The sequence below is a fragment of the Lepisosteus oculatus genome, chromosome 19, assembly GCF_040954835.1.
Source record: "Lepisosteus oculatus isolate fLepOcu1 chromosome 19, fLepOcu1.hap2, whole genome shotgun sequence".
In the NCBI taxonomy this organism is placed as follows: Eukaryota; Metazoa; Chordata; class Actinopteri; order Semionotiformes; family Lepisosteidae; genus Lepisosteus; species Lepisosteus oculatus.
This window is the reverse complement of record NC_090714.1, coordinates 9,833,498-9,850,051: the sequence shown is the minus strand read 5'-3', so window position 1 is coordinate 9,850,051 and position 16,554 is coordinate 9,833,498. Positions and strand designations below refer to the sequence as shown.

The 16,554-nt window shown below is 36.1% G+C and overlaps 1 protein-coding gene across 3 annotated transcripts in view; it reads right to left on the bottom strand.

The window, feature by feature from the left end:
• Positions 1-16,554, bottom strand: part of sdk1a (sidekick cell adhesion molecule 1a) — a 464,366-nt gene that overhangs the window by 32,789 nt on the left and 415,023 nt on the right. For all 3 annotated transcript variants that reach the window (XM_015360500.2, XM_006637238.3, XM_015360501.2), the window contains 2 exons: positions 8,601-8,699; positions 2,779-2,973 (listed from right to left, as the gene is read on the bottom strand). In XM_015360500.2, coding sequence (XP_015215986.2) covers positions 2,779-2,973; positions 8,601-8,699 — 294 coding nt within the window. The remainder of the gene's footprint in view (positions 1-2,778; positions 2,974-8,600; positions 8,700-16,554) is intronic.

Genomic DNA, 16,554 nt, shown 5'->3' with positions numbered 1-16,554 from the left:
ATCAGCATTTATTTCTCAGTGCTCCCATTTTTTATTAGTATTTTTCTGCTCATGAAAATGTGAACTTTAAACATGTGCTACTAGGGTGTATAATCAGTTATTACTTCATGGTGATAATTATTTTATTTCTGTAACACTATACTGAGATTTCTGACATATACAAAGTTCTGCTGGTTTAAATGGCAATCATCAGAGAGCTAGAAGGCATAGTGCATCAATTCGATAGGGTAAGAGGATTAATCCCTTTAAGTATCTTTTGTATTCAAATGCTTTACAGAGTGACTATAAAACCAGAGTGCGCAAACAATATTGTAAAATTTAGTGTTGAATACTTTTGAGGGAAGTGCTTTAAAAATGTAACTGCAAACAGTGACACTGTATTCCGAACTTTAACTACTGCAGCTGTGTAACCTCTAAGAGTGGCTTTGTTCAAGTGTGCAAAACGAACACGCACTTAAGAACGTTCCATTCAGCGCATAACAGTAATAAAAAATATAACCTCTTTTTCCCTTTATCTTTCCACAAGGTAATAAGAAGCTTATCTTAACTGACTAGACTCTTGTGTATGCTTATAACTACAAAGGTACAAAACAGACTACAAATGTGATCTTTATAAACAGACTTCTCATGACATGTTTCTGTTATTATACTTTGGCATTATTTTTGCTTTTTACAAACACAGCACTATTAGGTTGCATGAAAACAGCTATATAAAATGTATTATATTGAATTAACTTGACAGTCAAGAAGACTACAGGCTTTCTGAATATTTGTATTTCATAAAAAAACACTGCAGGTTTTACCATAATAATATTTAAATTATGTCCCAGAGCTGAGGAGTTTTCTTGATAAAAAATATTAGTGAGATAAATAACAAGCTTTACTTTACTTTAAGGCAATAATGGAATTATAAATAACCCCTTAGGACTACATTAAAGAAAAAATGTTTTTTTTGACATGGAACATCAAAAGAAATTTATCACTCGTAACTGACAAGAAATTCACAAAGATATTATCAGGAAGTGACAATCATTTTGTAGCAGGTGCACTGACATTTTATTGAACAGGTTTGACATAGGTAAATTCATTATACTGATTAACATTTATCATTTGCAGGGCTGATCAACAGCACATCTGCTGTGAAAGACACAGGCTAGTAGCATGCATGATGAGTGTTAGAACTAACATAAGGCACGTTTTTCACTACATTGCCAATGCTTTTGTGTGGGATTCTCTCCTATTCCTCCTGTAGAACCTGGGCAAGCGAGTAACCTGTTCATTGGTCTCTGACCCCTAGGTGCTACATGTTTACAAACTCATCCCACAAACGGTTAATGAGTGCATGTCTGGCAAGTAGGGCATCAACAGCACAAGCCAGTTAGGTATCACAAGAAAATAGTAGATACACAAGCAGCATGAGGACTGTCCACTGGAATATTGGGTATCAGGAAGAGCAGCAAGTGACATTTCAGGGCTTGATCAACATAGTCCCATGCAGTCAGGCTAGGTTTTATCACTACAAGAGGTATTCTGTAGTGACTAAACATTACAGCCCAGACCATCACACTTGATCCTCCACATTGACTAGTCTGTTGTGCAAAACAATAAGTGTAGCCATCAGCTATCAGGTTGATCTATATTAAACCTTTATTCCATGCTGAAAAAAAGAAGAAAGAGAACACAACGTTTCGGCCGTGGAGCCTTCTTCAGGTGTGAGGCTCACACCTGAAGAAGGCTCCACGGCCGAAACGTTGTGTTCTCTTTCTTCTTTTTTTCAGCATGGAATAAACCTATAACTTGTTCCTTTGCAGCCTACGCATGCTGACGCAGCTACCCACCTGATATATTAAACCTTAATCCATAACTAACGAGATCATGGCTTCATTGCTATTGAGGTCTTTAGAAGTAAGGAGACTGGTCTTGTGATGAGCATGAACTGATTGATGCAGGGTATATTGGATTTTTCTGTATTTTTTTTCTTAGATTTTCACCAGTTTATCAACTGTCAAAGTCAATCAAAATCATACTAATAACAATTGAGTTTTCATAATATATATATTATTGCCAGCAGCCATATCACCCTGCAACACACAACTGGTAACCCACTGAAGCTAAGCAGGTGTGAAACTGGTCAGTACCTGGGTGGGAGACCTCCTGGGAAAAACTAAGGTTACTGCTGGAAGAGGTGTTAGTGGGGCGTCTAGAGTGGAATGTCTAGAAAAGCGCTATATAAGTGTAAGCAATTATTATTATTATTATATATTTTCTAGAAATATACATGCATAAATCGAGTGCTTTGTTTCTTTTGATACTCTGTATAGTCAAAAATGTCTCTTCGATGTGTGCAAAACAAGTTCTAAACCCTGTAACATCACATTCTAACAAAGTATTTTAGACTATACAGTGAATCCTAATCTAAATGATTGAAATCTCAGGATTCTTCATGTGAATTTTAAGTTAGATACTTAGAAAGCACGAGCAAATATATTAAAAAAACCTTTCTTTTTACATATATTTTAATCATCTAACTAAAGAAAACGTGAAACAAAACAATTTAAAAAATCCTGTTTGTTTTATGTCTCTCAGTGATACAGATCTCACATGATCATCTTCAAAAGAACAATGGGCTGACAAAGGGATTTGTAACAGCTCTACAATGTTAGCTTTGTTTGGATACCACTAAGTCAATTATGAGCTATGAGTTAATGTCAAAATGTACATGTGTGTTTGGAGTGATCTTAGGGAAGAGTAGATGTGTGGCTGCATGAGCCGTGTCACCTCGTTTCTCTGTCGTTATCACCACTGCCTGTGCTGGTGACCCCCAGCCTTGCTGAGTCTTGGCAGAGATGCGGAATACATATGCCGATTCTGGGGCAAGCCCTGTCACTGTGAACTGTCTGGCGTTGGAGCCCACTTCCACAGTGATGAACTTGTTAGGGTCGCTCGCAGCCAGCCTGTAGGCTATCTGGTATCCTGGAAAACCAAACAAAGAAGGCAAATTAGAGATTTCTCCACAGCGTTCTTTTTAAATCTTATATCTATATAAAAATCTACAGTAGTTCTAGTTTCCTATTCTGTTTCAAACTCAAACAATACAGTACTGCAAAAAATAATGGTAGGTTCTAAGGCAAAGACACCTCCTGAATATTGATGATAACATCTCAATGCCTCAATAGCAATAATCCAATGTACAAATGATCTGAAATATAATTTGTAATAATCATTTATTTGCAAGGAACATATTACAGCCGATTTAACTTGAGAATGATTGAAATGATGAAAGGACAGTGAACCTATTTAACGCAACACAAACCAATCAGTACACTTTAACGACTGATCCAAAGTTTCTTCTTGTGTACTGTGCAGTTTAATGAAACAAACTGTCCTTGCATCCACTGAAATTGGCTGCACACCCCCACCCCTGTTCATACTATGCAAACACTGTTGCTTTGTCATGAACATGTACACGTTTTGACTTAGACTAACATTTCATTAGAATTAAGTCAATTTTCTGACAGGCAGCTGTGTCAAAAATGAATGAAGGTTAAGTGGCTAATGCCAGCGAAGTGTGGACAGTTGGCTCAGAAAGAAAACCCTTTATCTTTTCTGCAGGGAATGAAATGTCCTGTAATTCAGTCACGCCGGATCTGAGAGAATTACCATACCCCCATGGAATGTTCTGTTTATCTGTAGGATGGTGCTTCAGTTTCAGATATTATTTTTTTCCAAGCTCTTGCTGTACAGTATTACCCCTTTAGCTCTACAATTCAAAAGTAGGCCATTATCAGTCCTGGAAACAATTCTACTGAAGATCAAAAATCTCACTAAAACTTTCTTGCACTTGAAGTCACAATACCTTAACAAAATGACTATCACTTATTCTGCAGTACTGTGGTAGAGCATTTAATGGATTAGTTTTTATTGCATTGAAGTTGCTCAAAAACAGGCCCATCACCTGCAAATATACATCATGTTTCATTCAAAGAACCTCTAAATTCAAAGATTCACTACATAAGTACTGCACATTAAATACTGAATGCACCAGCAGCAGCACTCCATATCCCACATCCAGAATGTAGAATGTGGGACCATACTGTATATCCGAGTATTACAGGGTTCCAAATAAGTAATATTAAATACAGGTGATAGTACAGCTAGATCTCAGTGATGCCAGGGAAAGGAGTGCAGAAGCTCATTATGTACCATGAAGAGTTCTTAGCCATAGGAAGACCAGCCAACCTTACCTTTCTTTCTGCTGCTTCAAGAGGCCTAGATAGTAGCAATAATTTAGCAAGAGTGCTGCAGAGTTACTAGATGAGAGCAAGGAATATCCTTGTTTAAACAAGTGGAAAAATAATTGATGTCTATGAAAAACAGAAGAATGAGAAGGCCATGTCTTCTATCCAGGTGGATGCTGCACATTGGTGGTGGTGGAGGGGAGTCTCCATTACCTGTAAAGAGCTTTGAATGGAGTGTCCAGAAAAGTGCTATATACGTGTAGGCAATTATTATTATTCTATGGTAGAGATTTAAAAAACACTCTATGTTGATACCTGTTTATAGTGCAGTTAGATTGATACTGATCTTTTTTATTACACTGACATTTGAAATGTTTCTAAATAAATGTTCCTCTGAAAAGAATTTCTTGGCATGCACTGGCTAGATCTTCTTCTTCTCAACTCAGGAATTCAAGAAAGGACTCAAATGTGACTGCGGTCACAAATGAAGAGAGTTTGACTTTCTCAGCTTAGTCCCCCGTGAGAGCTGATCCACTGCTCACAAGCAACACATGACTGATCACTTTCACAGGCAGTCTCAAGATAAAAAGCTAAGATTGGTAATGGAAACAGAATTGCCCTCACCTGCTGAGTAGAAGATTCTCTAAAGACAAGAAAACTGCAGGGAATGAGAGGTTTGTTGTATCTGTTCTGGGTACAGGAGGGGACTGCTCAATAGTACCTTTCTACAAGATTAAGCATTAAAACAAAAACAAACACAAATATAATCTGCTCATTTTTACCTGTAAATTCCATTTTTAAATGAAAACTTATTAAATACAAACAGGAGAGAAGTCAAACTATTTCAATTTCCCCAATTTACCTTCAGGATCAATAAAGTCTTATCTATCTAATTTAACTCTTTACATGAAAACCACTATTTTGTGTCTGCCATAAGTAAATTAAATGAAAGAAAAGCTGAGAAATAAATTCCCCCTATGAAATAAAATCTACGTTAACTGGCATTTTATGTCCAGAAAGCTTTTTTAACTCACATCAAAAGCATAAAAGCTATTTGATTTAACTCTAAATTAGCTTTTATTTATCTCCAGTGATCTATCCCATTCTGCAAAAATGCACTGAAATGCTTCTGTGACCAGTAGATTGACCTATGGATGTCAGATAACAAAGCCTTTGCTGTATTTCTTTTTACAACAAGTACTTTGCCTTGGCTTTTTGATCAAAGCTAATGTTCTTAACCAAATGAACTTATATTTGCACCAATTTTAACAGCTGGCTATTTTACTGGATCAATACAGGTGAAGTACATTGTTTAAGGGTCCAACAGCAGTGTTTCACCTAGGATCTAAACCCACAACCTCTCAGAAGGTTGAACCACAGCTCCACAATCCTCTCCTAAGAAACATATACTGTATGTAATTTTGCTTGCTATAGGTATGCATACAGTGTTAGAATGTACTATAAGACAATAAGAAAAACAGTCATTGTGGTGAATGATAAGAACTCAAAGAAGGTTACAAATGAAAGGAGGCTGCAAATAGCTAGGGGTCTACTTAAAGAGGAAACGAAATGGTAGTAAATAAACCTGGCAGCAATCAGGGCACCAGACATTATAAAATATACTTAGAATGAAAGTTGATGGAAGTGTTTAATAGCACTGCAGATGATTATTCATGATCTATCCCTATAAAGAAAAAAACATTGCCACATTTCAATATTCAACAGTTAAAGTTTCTTTGTCAAAAAGAAATGCCATTATCATAAATCACTGAAAGGCACCCGATTGCATTTATTTTCCATATATGGTAAAATAAAACACTAGCTAATGTACTTTTGATTTTCTCCTATTCCAATCCTAATGCAGCAGACACCCTCATAGTATAAACAGCAAATGGTGCACTAGTACGTGAATACATTTTCACCTAGAAATTCATCCTTTTTCCCCAACAGTTTTATATGTGGATTAAACAGTGTCAAATCACTGTGCATTTTTTGTACTCGGAGGACTGCATTTGAGCCAGCATCGCGATTTAAACACTTTGAAGTTGGATTCAGTCTTGCATGAAATTTCCTGTTTAGTTCTCATTTTTTCTCTCCCTTCCTCTACCCCTGTGCTTTGTAGTTCAGCAAAATGTCTCTTTAGAATTGAAGCTGGGGGCAGGTTTAAGCAGGATTATTCCATCTGCAGCAAATTCAAAAGCAAACCTCAACTACTCTCTGGTGACATTAATGGTCAGTGTTTGCAGACGTTTGAAAAGGCCTCATTTTCAATGGCTCCTGAACAAGATTGCATTCTGAACCAGTGTATGGAAGAAAATGGGCTTACAAGACTTGGGAGTTAAATGCCTTTGCTACGGTGCATTTAAGAGAAAAATCAAGCAGAGAGAAACATAAGACAAGTAAAACAAACATGTGAACATGACCTCTCCTTCAAAACATTAGGTAATGGGGGTCAACACTATGGTGTAAAACATAAGGGAGAGTTCTGAATTGTGAAACTGAGGCCAAACGCCATTGTGTGGATAGAGGCCAGGAATCCCTCTCCTGACTCTTCATTTCAGTTAAATATGCAATCACAGATGTCAGAAACTGATCCATTTCTTAGTGGAGGAAGGACTATAGTGTATTTCTTCTTTTACTTTAGTTCCAAGTACCCAGGGCTATTATGCTACTAAAGAAAGTGATTTCTGTACATAACTGAAAGTAAAATGTTTTCCTGTTGTATTTTAAAATTGTTTAAGAAGGGAAGACAGGTTGAAGACATTGACTTACTAGACTTTATAGTGGTGACAGAAGTGTTACAATGCAAGATAATTCTTTAGTATCAGAGAGGTCACTTAAGACTCACCAAAATTGCTAACTAAGCAATTGAGAAATAAAACACTAATTAAAAAATAAAAAAGCACAGTTTACAGTCCTAATTTTTCCTGTATACAAAACACCAGAATAAATCATATGGACAACATTTCCACAACACTCACACAAGGGAAGTCATGCATATACTGTACTGTATTTAATGATTTACTGATTAACAAGGTATTGAATTCTGGAAAATATTCTATTGTAAAAGAATATGATTGAATACCTTCCATGGAAGGCACATTTCTGAATAAAATATATAAATGCATATTTCAATCAGTAGCCAACAGATTGTAATTTTTCTCCATCAATCTATCTCTTTAAGCTACATCCAGTAGGGCACAATTTCACAATCACTGAAGGACACATACTGCCCATATTTTACAGCCCACTTTAACATACAGTAGCTAAGAATTACCTACCTGTTGTCTAATATTTTATAAAACAGCTTTATTGCTTAGCTTAAATCAAACTTTAAGAAAACTGTTCCTCCAGGACCAGGACTCCAATTCAGTGAGTATAAAATTGACTAAAACCATAAACCTTTTCTTCCCCCCAGTGTGTTAGGGACATATTTTATCCCACTCAGGTTTTATGCTTTTTTTCCAAGACTAATCTTGAGCAGTACAGAGATTCAGCTCTCTGCTATTCTCTAGTGGTTTGATTCAGCACGGGGTGCCATTCAGTTTAATCATATTACTGAGCTGTGATTTTTTTCTACATCTATGTGAAATGATTCTCAAGTGCACAATGACATGGTGCTGCTGACAGGTTTGTATAAGCAAGCATGTGCTGTTTTGTTTTTAAAAGCATAAGGTCTGACAGAAAAAATGCTGATTCTGTTCTTACTTAAAAATTTCAAACAGTCCCATTTTGTCAAAATTGGAATTAATTCCAGGTAAAAGAATACATTACATATATTGTTAGCTGTACCATTAAAAACACCTAGTACAGGACATTCTGTTAGCTATTGTCATTCCTCTAAAGCTCTATAGATACAGGATGAGTTAGCAGAGGAGGTGCTTTCTGACTTTTTCTTGTCCTTTTACAATTTCTTTAACAAAGATAACACTTTGAATTAACATAAAGACAAGGCTTGCTGAATATGAGGTGTCTTTTCACTTTTCTCTGTATTCATTGCACATTCTCACTGCCCCAGTTGGGATATGTAATCTCCAAAAAACTTTTCTCTGAGCCAAGTTACCGAGGCTTGTATTCCAATTATGCTACAAAAAATGATTGCTGAGCATTCCATTTATCTTTGGAGAGGGATGCACTGCAAATGTATAGCTGGGTAGTGATGCAGTACAGAGGGCAATTTGTACACGACATGTTTAGGTGACATCCAACGTTTGATGAGGTATGAGTGGGAGTTCCATCCCTCATGGTTCCAACCTCTTGGCTATTCAGAGGTATGAGCAAAACAGGTGTGGAACATTAATGAAAACAGGCTCCCCTGACATGGCAGGGTTTAGAGCCAGAATAAACTAATGTACGTCTTACCCATGATAATTCCATTGGGGTCCACAGGAGGCTGCCACACTACTCTCACCGATGTCAGCCTGACCTCTGGAAAGACCAGCCTCACAGGTGGTCCTGGAACTAAAGGGAAAGAAAGACGACAATCAAATATCACTTTAGAGTTCTAAAAAAAAGAAACACTTCACCCGTGTACAATATTGTAATCTAGGTGCCAGTTTTAAAGGATTTTGTAATACCCTAAAAATAAGAATATTCTTTCATTGAGTGAAGAATTTACATAGCTAATCATTATCTGACAGTACAGCCCAGAGCATACGTGATACAACGTGCTCTAGTGAAATTTAAAAGAAGATATACACTTGATTGCATGTTTTCTTATGGATGCATTTGTATATTTATAAATCCTTCATGTGCCTCTGAATGTTATAAAAAACATAAATTAAAATATATTACTATGCAAACCGTCTTACTATGTTAACCTTCTCCAGATTCAGATTTAAGGAAAATACATATTGTATATTTCAGTTTAGGTTCGCAAACAGAATAAATAAACATCCTGAATAAATTGATTTTACAAATAGATCCAAGTACACAAATTATGCCAAACAATTTATCATTTTGACATGTGCTCTGGTCTGACAATTATGGATTTTGGTGACAATAAACAATTTAATATTAACAATTCAGTTTAGAATGTATGAAAAATGGGTGCTTTTTCTTTGTCATGGTATCTTAGAACCTGTGAGCATGTTTCCTCTTACTACAAGGCACACAAGCATTTTCTTGCAGGGATTTACCTTTTCTTTCTGTCAGTCTTTCTCTCTTTCTAGTCGTATATAGACATTACGAATGGTTGAAAATAGTACAACTCATTAGCTTTTTTACACCTACTATAAAGTGCATTAAAATGCTAATTTTCAAAGGTGTCATCTACAGTATTTATTACTATTATGAGTTCTTCAGTTTAGAAAATATCCACACAGCCACAGATTATTGTAACATGCTAGTTAAAGTTTTTTTTAAGAAAATTTAGTTGTTTTCTAACTATCCCTTTTTGAGTCAAAACATGCAACTCTCATGGTTAAATTCATATGAAAAGAAGCTGGTGCATTCCTACAAGTACTTAGGGGTACACCTGGATGATAAACTGGAGTGGACTGTAAACACTGACGCCCTGTACAAGAAAGGTCAGAGCCGACTCTATTTTCTTAGGAGCCTCAGGTCCTTTGGTGTATGTGGAACACTACTACACATTTTTTATGAATCAGTGGTGGCAGTGGCCATCTTATACGCTGTTGTGTGCTGGGGCAGCAGCATCATGGCAAGAGATGTAAACAGACTCAATAAACATCAAGAAGGCTGACTCTGTTCTGGGGCTGACCCTTGACCCCCCTGGAGGTGGTGGCGGAGAAGATTGCTGACCAAGCTCACAGCCATCATGAACAACGGCTCTCATCCCCTACATGGGACTGTTATTAGAAAGCGGAGCACTTTTAGTAACAGACTGCTCCAGCTACGGTGTTCAAGGGAACGTTTCTGTAGGTCCTTCCTTCCGGCGTTTGTCAGGGTGTATAACACTGCCCTAGGCTAGGACTGCTAGCCCTTCACCTGCTCATCTATGGACAGCGTGTTACACTAATGTACATACTGTAGTACTTTCAATCTGTATTTACCTATGTGCATTTTGCACATACTTTATTGTTTTACAGTGACTCTTAGCATATTTTGCACACACCTTACTCTATTTATTTATTTTACTTTGTATTGCTGTACCTATTTTAATTTTTAGTCTATTCTGATGTCTGTTTTTACTTGTCTTGGGCTGGGCTGCTGTAACACCTCAATTTCCCTTTGGGATCAATAATGTCTTATCCATCTATCTAAATAAATGTGGGGAATAAAAAGGGCTGATTTTTTTCCAAAGACTTAGTAATAAAAAGACTCTGCTATTAGACTGTAGGCATTCGTGTGAAAATTAACTATGGAGGTTTATCCTTGCAAAAATTACTTTTCCCTGTAACAAAGTAACCATGCTTTTGATCCTCAAATCTGTATGTTATTGCAGTAGTGAGTTTCTTTGATTGGACAACTGAACATGTGGGACATTGGGAAATGTACTTTCTTAGTTAATGTATGTAGTTGTATGAGCATAGTAATGGGTTTATTTGAAAGAAAGTTTCATTTCCCAGTACACATCAGGGAATATTTCTAAAAAAAACAATGTACCATTAGAATAACCAATTTCTGGTCAATTTACTGTACATGATAAAGACACCTCTCATGCAATTTAACATCAAACAGTTTTTGCAACTGCTGTCAATGTTTTGAGTGTTTGGGAAAAGTAAAAATTAGTAGACAATATATTTTTTTAGTTTTTAGTTTTATAAACCAAGTTTTCAGATATATAGAAATAAACACTACGGACAGCTAATTTGGAAAACAAGTTATTTGCTAATATTAGTATTAATGGAAATGTGCTGTCATACACTGTCACAACTCTAATACAGACGTGCTGTACAGCACATAATGTAGAAATGTTCTGAGGTCACTAAATAAACACATTATTTTTATATTTTATACAGCACTTCGTAAGTTCTTTGGCCAATTTTTGTTTTAAGTTTGTCGTTATCTTAGATTAGATTAGATTTAGATTAAACATTAAATATGAAAAAAAACATTGTAGTACTACCCTTTTCTCACAAAAGTCGAATTAATTATACATTTTTTCTTACAGTAAATTTAAGCCAATTTGCAAATGCAAATCAAACAAAAATAGATGTAATTAAAATACTACTAATTTTAGTCATATACATTTATATTTGTCTGCAGTGTCCTTGTCAGTGTAAAACAGCTTTCCATTTGGGCCTGCATCACTCAATACCCTGAACAAATGATGCACAGTTGGAATATCAATTCTCTGGCTGACCAATCTGTCAGCTGTTCTCTTCAGAACACCCCCTGCTTCATCGGGAGCCCCATGATTCAATGAAGCTCCAAGTTCCTGCAGTCACATTTCTTAATGGAACCAAAAATACAATTAGTTTCAAGTTAATAAAGTTAACTTTTATTTTGGAATTTTCTTTATGGATTGCAAAATAAAATTTAAAATAAAAATCTCTTGATAAGCAGCAATCTAGACAGACTAGTTGAAGGCTACAGCTATAATCAAAACACTGTATTCAAACTAGTCATATAACTTTTGTGAAAAAGGTGAAAAAGTAGGATTAGTAAAAAGCTGAAAAAGTAGTTATCCTTCTGGTTCCATTCATTTTAATATATACTGAATACAATTACAATATACAACTGTATATAATTAACATAGTTACCCACTAGCTATAATTGTGTTCTGTGCCTCTGTAATAGTTTGTCAATAAAACTGCTGTGGAATTTCTCTTTTTTTGGCTTCTGAAAATAAATGGCAAAACATAAATCTAGATATCCCAGTCTTTCTACTGTCCTCAAAAACTGCACCTCCCAGAAATCCATGGTTCCGTTTCTTTGCTACTGTATCTGGATGTCCCACCAAACCTTGGTGGTTTATAAATGCTTATATAACTTATATCTGTTGAATCATACTGTATGTTGTTTATGTTCATGTAGGTTTATGTTGAACCTTCCAAGTTTCCATGGGAAACATAGCTAAAATGTTTTAAGAAAAAGCCAAAACACAAAAAATCAACAGTAATGTTTATGAAGATGATGGAGTACTGTTTTGTATCCTATTTTTAATTTTGAGCTACAACAACCAGCTACTGTATATAAATATAGCTGTATCCTCAGTGGTCAGCAATTTGTGTGTGGAGTTCAATACATCTCTGAAATGTTTGGATCATATAAAAAGCATCTGTAAGTGTTAATATTTAAATTTGGAAAATATTTCCCAGCTAAGGTCTTCTCTCAATTTTGCAGACGCTAAAAACTTAATTCATGCCTTCATTTCATCTCACCTGGACTATTGTAATGCTCTCTTTTGTGGTCTGCCCTCAAGTATTTCTCCTGAACAGTGCTGTCAGAATATTCACCAGAGCAAGGAAGTCAAACCACATCATCCCTATTGCAGCAAAGATCCACTGTCCTTAAAAAAGTGGATTTTAAAGTACTGCTCCTGGTTTTTAAGGTTCTATGACCCTGCACATTAGTCTTCAAGATCAGGTCAATTGAGTCTGCTGCAGGTCCCCCAAACCAAACTACTGTACATACTATGGGTAACTGTGCTTTTCACTTGTGGAATAGCCTCCTCAATCATCTCAGACAAGCAGTTTCAACTGAAACCTTTGATAGACGTTAAAACCCTTCTCTACCAGCAAGCCTATCAACTTTCAGTATTACAAACTGATTTCCTATCTTTTGCCTAGTAATTTTTAAGTTCCTTGACTTCTCTTACAAGCTTTTTTATGTGAAGCACATAAGATTCACTGTAATGAAATCACTTGACTCACTGTAATGATATGTGCTATAGAAAACGTTATATATTATAATACTCATCAATTAATAGTTAATCATGTTTGGCAACATTATTATATTTCAGTTATTTTTTGTTTTCAGATACCAAACCTCTCATTAGTTATGTGATTCCATATTAACTGACTTTAAAGAAGTAAGCTTCCAGTACATAAATGTTACAGTCCTGTACTTTGAAGTACAGTACCATACATAATGGTCTGATGCAAGAGTTTTCAACCTAACGGATCCAGGGTTGATCCAAGGTATGTACTGTAATACCCTTTTTTAGATAGCCACACTTTCAAATGATAGCTTGGCTATGTATTTTAAATATTTATCTAACATATAAAATATGTATATTTTCAATATAATATAATATAATTATTAGAAAATACAGATTAAATGAAGATACAGTTTAAGTAACATCTAACACAAAGCAAGTGCCCCCTACTAATCTTCTATGGCACAGTGACCAGAACTGTAGTATACTGCAGTATATTTTTCCTCTGAGGAATTTTGATGTGCATTCTAGATGTCTGTATCTGTATATATCTACTATAGAGTGTATATATATACAACCGAATCATTACATTTCAGACACCCCCTGAATCCTTTGACACAGTTCTAACTGAAGATTGCAGAATTCAGTAATAATGCATTTCACATTGTAGGTTATTCTGCCAATTCATAAGAGGCTTGACAGGAGATTCCCAGAAGGATGACTTGGCTGTTACTAACCCCTTCTGTAGCCACAGAAGGCTTCCGATTTGACTTTGCCAGATGTCTCCTTCAGGGAGTTTTTATGATTTATATACCATATATAATATATAAAATATTCTAAACATTTGTTTATCTCAACTTAGGTTTGTTGACTTTCTTATAAGGATGTTCTTAGCTTATCAATTTAAAATGAAATGATTTACACTCAAGTAATTACCAAAATAAAAACCTTTTTCCTGGCAGTGACTGACAACGTGTAATACTCTAGATCATTCCTTTGAAAGATAAAGGCCAGAGTACAACTCTCACTCTGTCAGCAGTGTCAATCAAATCGACTGGCTTTCCTCAACAGGTCTGGGGAAACCGGAGGAAAAAAAAGATTGTACAGATGACTGTGATAACTATCATAAAATGATGTCCTGCATTCCTTCAAATCTAAAAAAGTAGAGAAGTTGGCTTTCTTGGCTCAAGCCAATTTCTGTCACCTTTCTGTCAAGGTTATTTCATCCCTGTCTGCACAAAGTTTAACTCATTATCTTTTCTTGCTGTGGTGGCCTCCAGTGCTCAATTAAAATGTTTTGACATTGCAAAGGGTCTTATCAAAATCACACAAGCTTTTCTCATCTTAGACAAGAGCTGTAATTACTAAAATGTCATGTTTGGACAGTTAATGCTTAGTAATTAAAATAGGCTTAATTTTACTTGAAAAATAATCCTTGTGAACAGTAGGTCTTTTCTCTCTGCATTATTCCATAATACCATGACTACCTGAGATACCAGCTCCAGAAACTAAGAAGACTAAACTGTTTTATTATTTCTTAATGAACAGTTATTTAAGATAGAATGGCATAGTTACGGGTATGTGGCCAGTTAGTGTTGCTATTGTACTTCACACTTCTTAGGTCCTTCAGATTATGGGAGACTTTTAGGTGGAGTTTCAATGTTTTCCCTATGTTGGTGTGTATTTCCTCTGGGTGTTGCAATTTACTCATACCTTCCAAACACAGACTGCCTAAGATAATTTGTGTCTCCAAATTGTTCCAATGGGTACTTGTATCCCATCCAAGGTGTAGTTCTACTTTGCATGAAATAATATTTGAGGATGCTTTATATGTAGAAAGCACTAGAGACCATGTTGCAAAATATACTTGTCTTCCAATTCATGCCCTATTTGCCTTCCTTATACTGTATCAAAACTTTATATGGCTTATCTTTGCTTGGTAGAGCCAGTTTCATCAGGCAACACAACTTAAACACACACCCTCTTTCTGAACAATTGCAATTACCATAGTAACTGCTGAAGCATGTAAAATGCATATAGATGCAAAGTCCAAATTACTTTTAATAATTTTCAGTACTGCAGGGTAGGATGAGACACTTAGCTGCATCAATTTAATGTTCATTGTTTGTCTTCAGGGGAAACTGGCAATGTGAATTGTTTATGTGTGCTAGTTCTCACACTACATTAGCACATCTTTAGACACACCTGGCATTGAGTTGCTTACAACACTTCTGTTGCCCATGTCAGATTCCAGGGAGAGTGGTAGCATGAGTTATTGTAACAAGGCATCTTAGACAGCCTATTTGTTAGTAAGCTCTTGGTGGCTAGTGTGTTTGTACTCTTGAAAGATAAGGGTTTTACAGGTTTTACAGGCTAGGGAATACTGGAAGGAACCTAACAGAGATCTCAGCTGGGCTCATTTACCATCTTGCTCAACTATCGTCTGCCATGTCTATACTTCTCCAGAGCTAAGTTTGTCAGTTACATTGCACTATCAAGACTGTTCTGCAACATGGATTAGAAAGACTTAGAAATTAATGTCTATCTCGCCTAAATCAATAATATAGAACAAAGACACTCTATAACTATCACCAAGCTTGTTTTATTAAAACTTTATCCGTTTAAAACTGAAACATAGTATTACATGTTCCCTTGCCCTGTCAGAAAAGTCCAAAACCATCCCATTTTAAAGCAGGCTCACACCACTACACCATCAAGACTTTGAAATTTTTCACATGACAAATCAGCCAAATAAATTTACTTTAGCACCAGTGGTCTTACTGGTAGTTAAAACGAAGGCAAATTAAGGTCAAATTTGTTAGCACTTCCTTACAAATTGCCACAGCAGAAAAAACATATGCAACATGAGAGGATGAAGGAGTGCAGATGATTAATGCTGTGCCATTCGTGTGAGACACAAAGTCTGTAACTGCTGATAAAAAAAGAAACTTCTGAACCTCTCTCATGATGAAGGGGACAGGTCTGGTTCTTTTGCCATCTCTATCTGCCATCTCCTCCTTCATTCGCTGGGGGGGGTTAAACAGATTAATGCTGCAGGCTCACACTAACTCTTACTTCTTGCTCCTGCATATGGTGCAGGGTTTTATATGGGGGAGACAAATGGCAATGGTAATATTATAGAGTGAGACTGCAGTTATGGAGAATCCACCAAGATGACACCTGAAAGAACAGTGGAAATACCAGTTGAAAGTTAATCACTTTCAAATCACTGTTCTTTTGTCGGAACTGGGGGGTGTATTTACTCTGCAGCCTTTCTTGGCTAGAATGGCTATTTACATGTAAACCAGCTCCTTTATAGAATCCCACCTCCTCACACTTCAGACATAGAGATGTAAACATCCTCTCACTTTGGTGCAGCTTTATCCTACCAATTACCTGCTGGGGTCACCTTCCAGCAATGGTTGGTTACGCAGACTGCTTGTTTTATCTCCCAGACATTAACCTCTACTGACCTCTCTAAGGTACCAATCAGCACAACATTGTTTTGTTAAGAATACGATCTGAAAGACA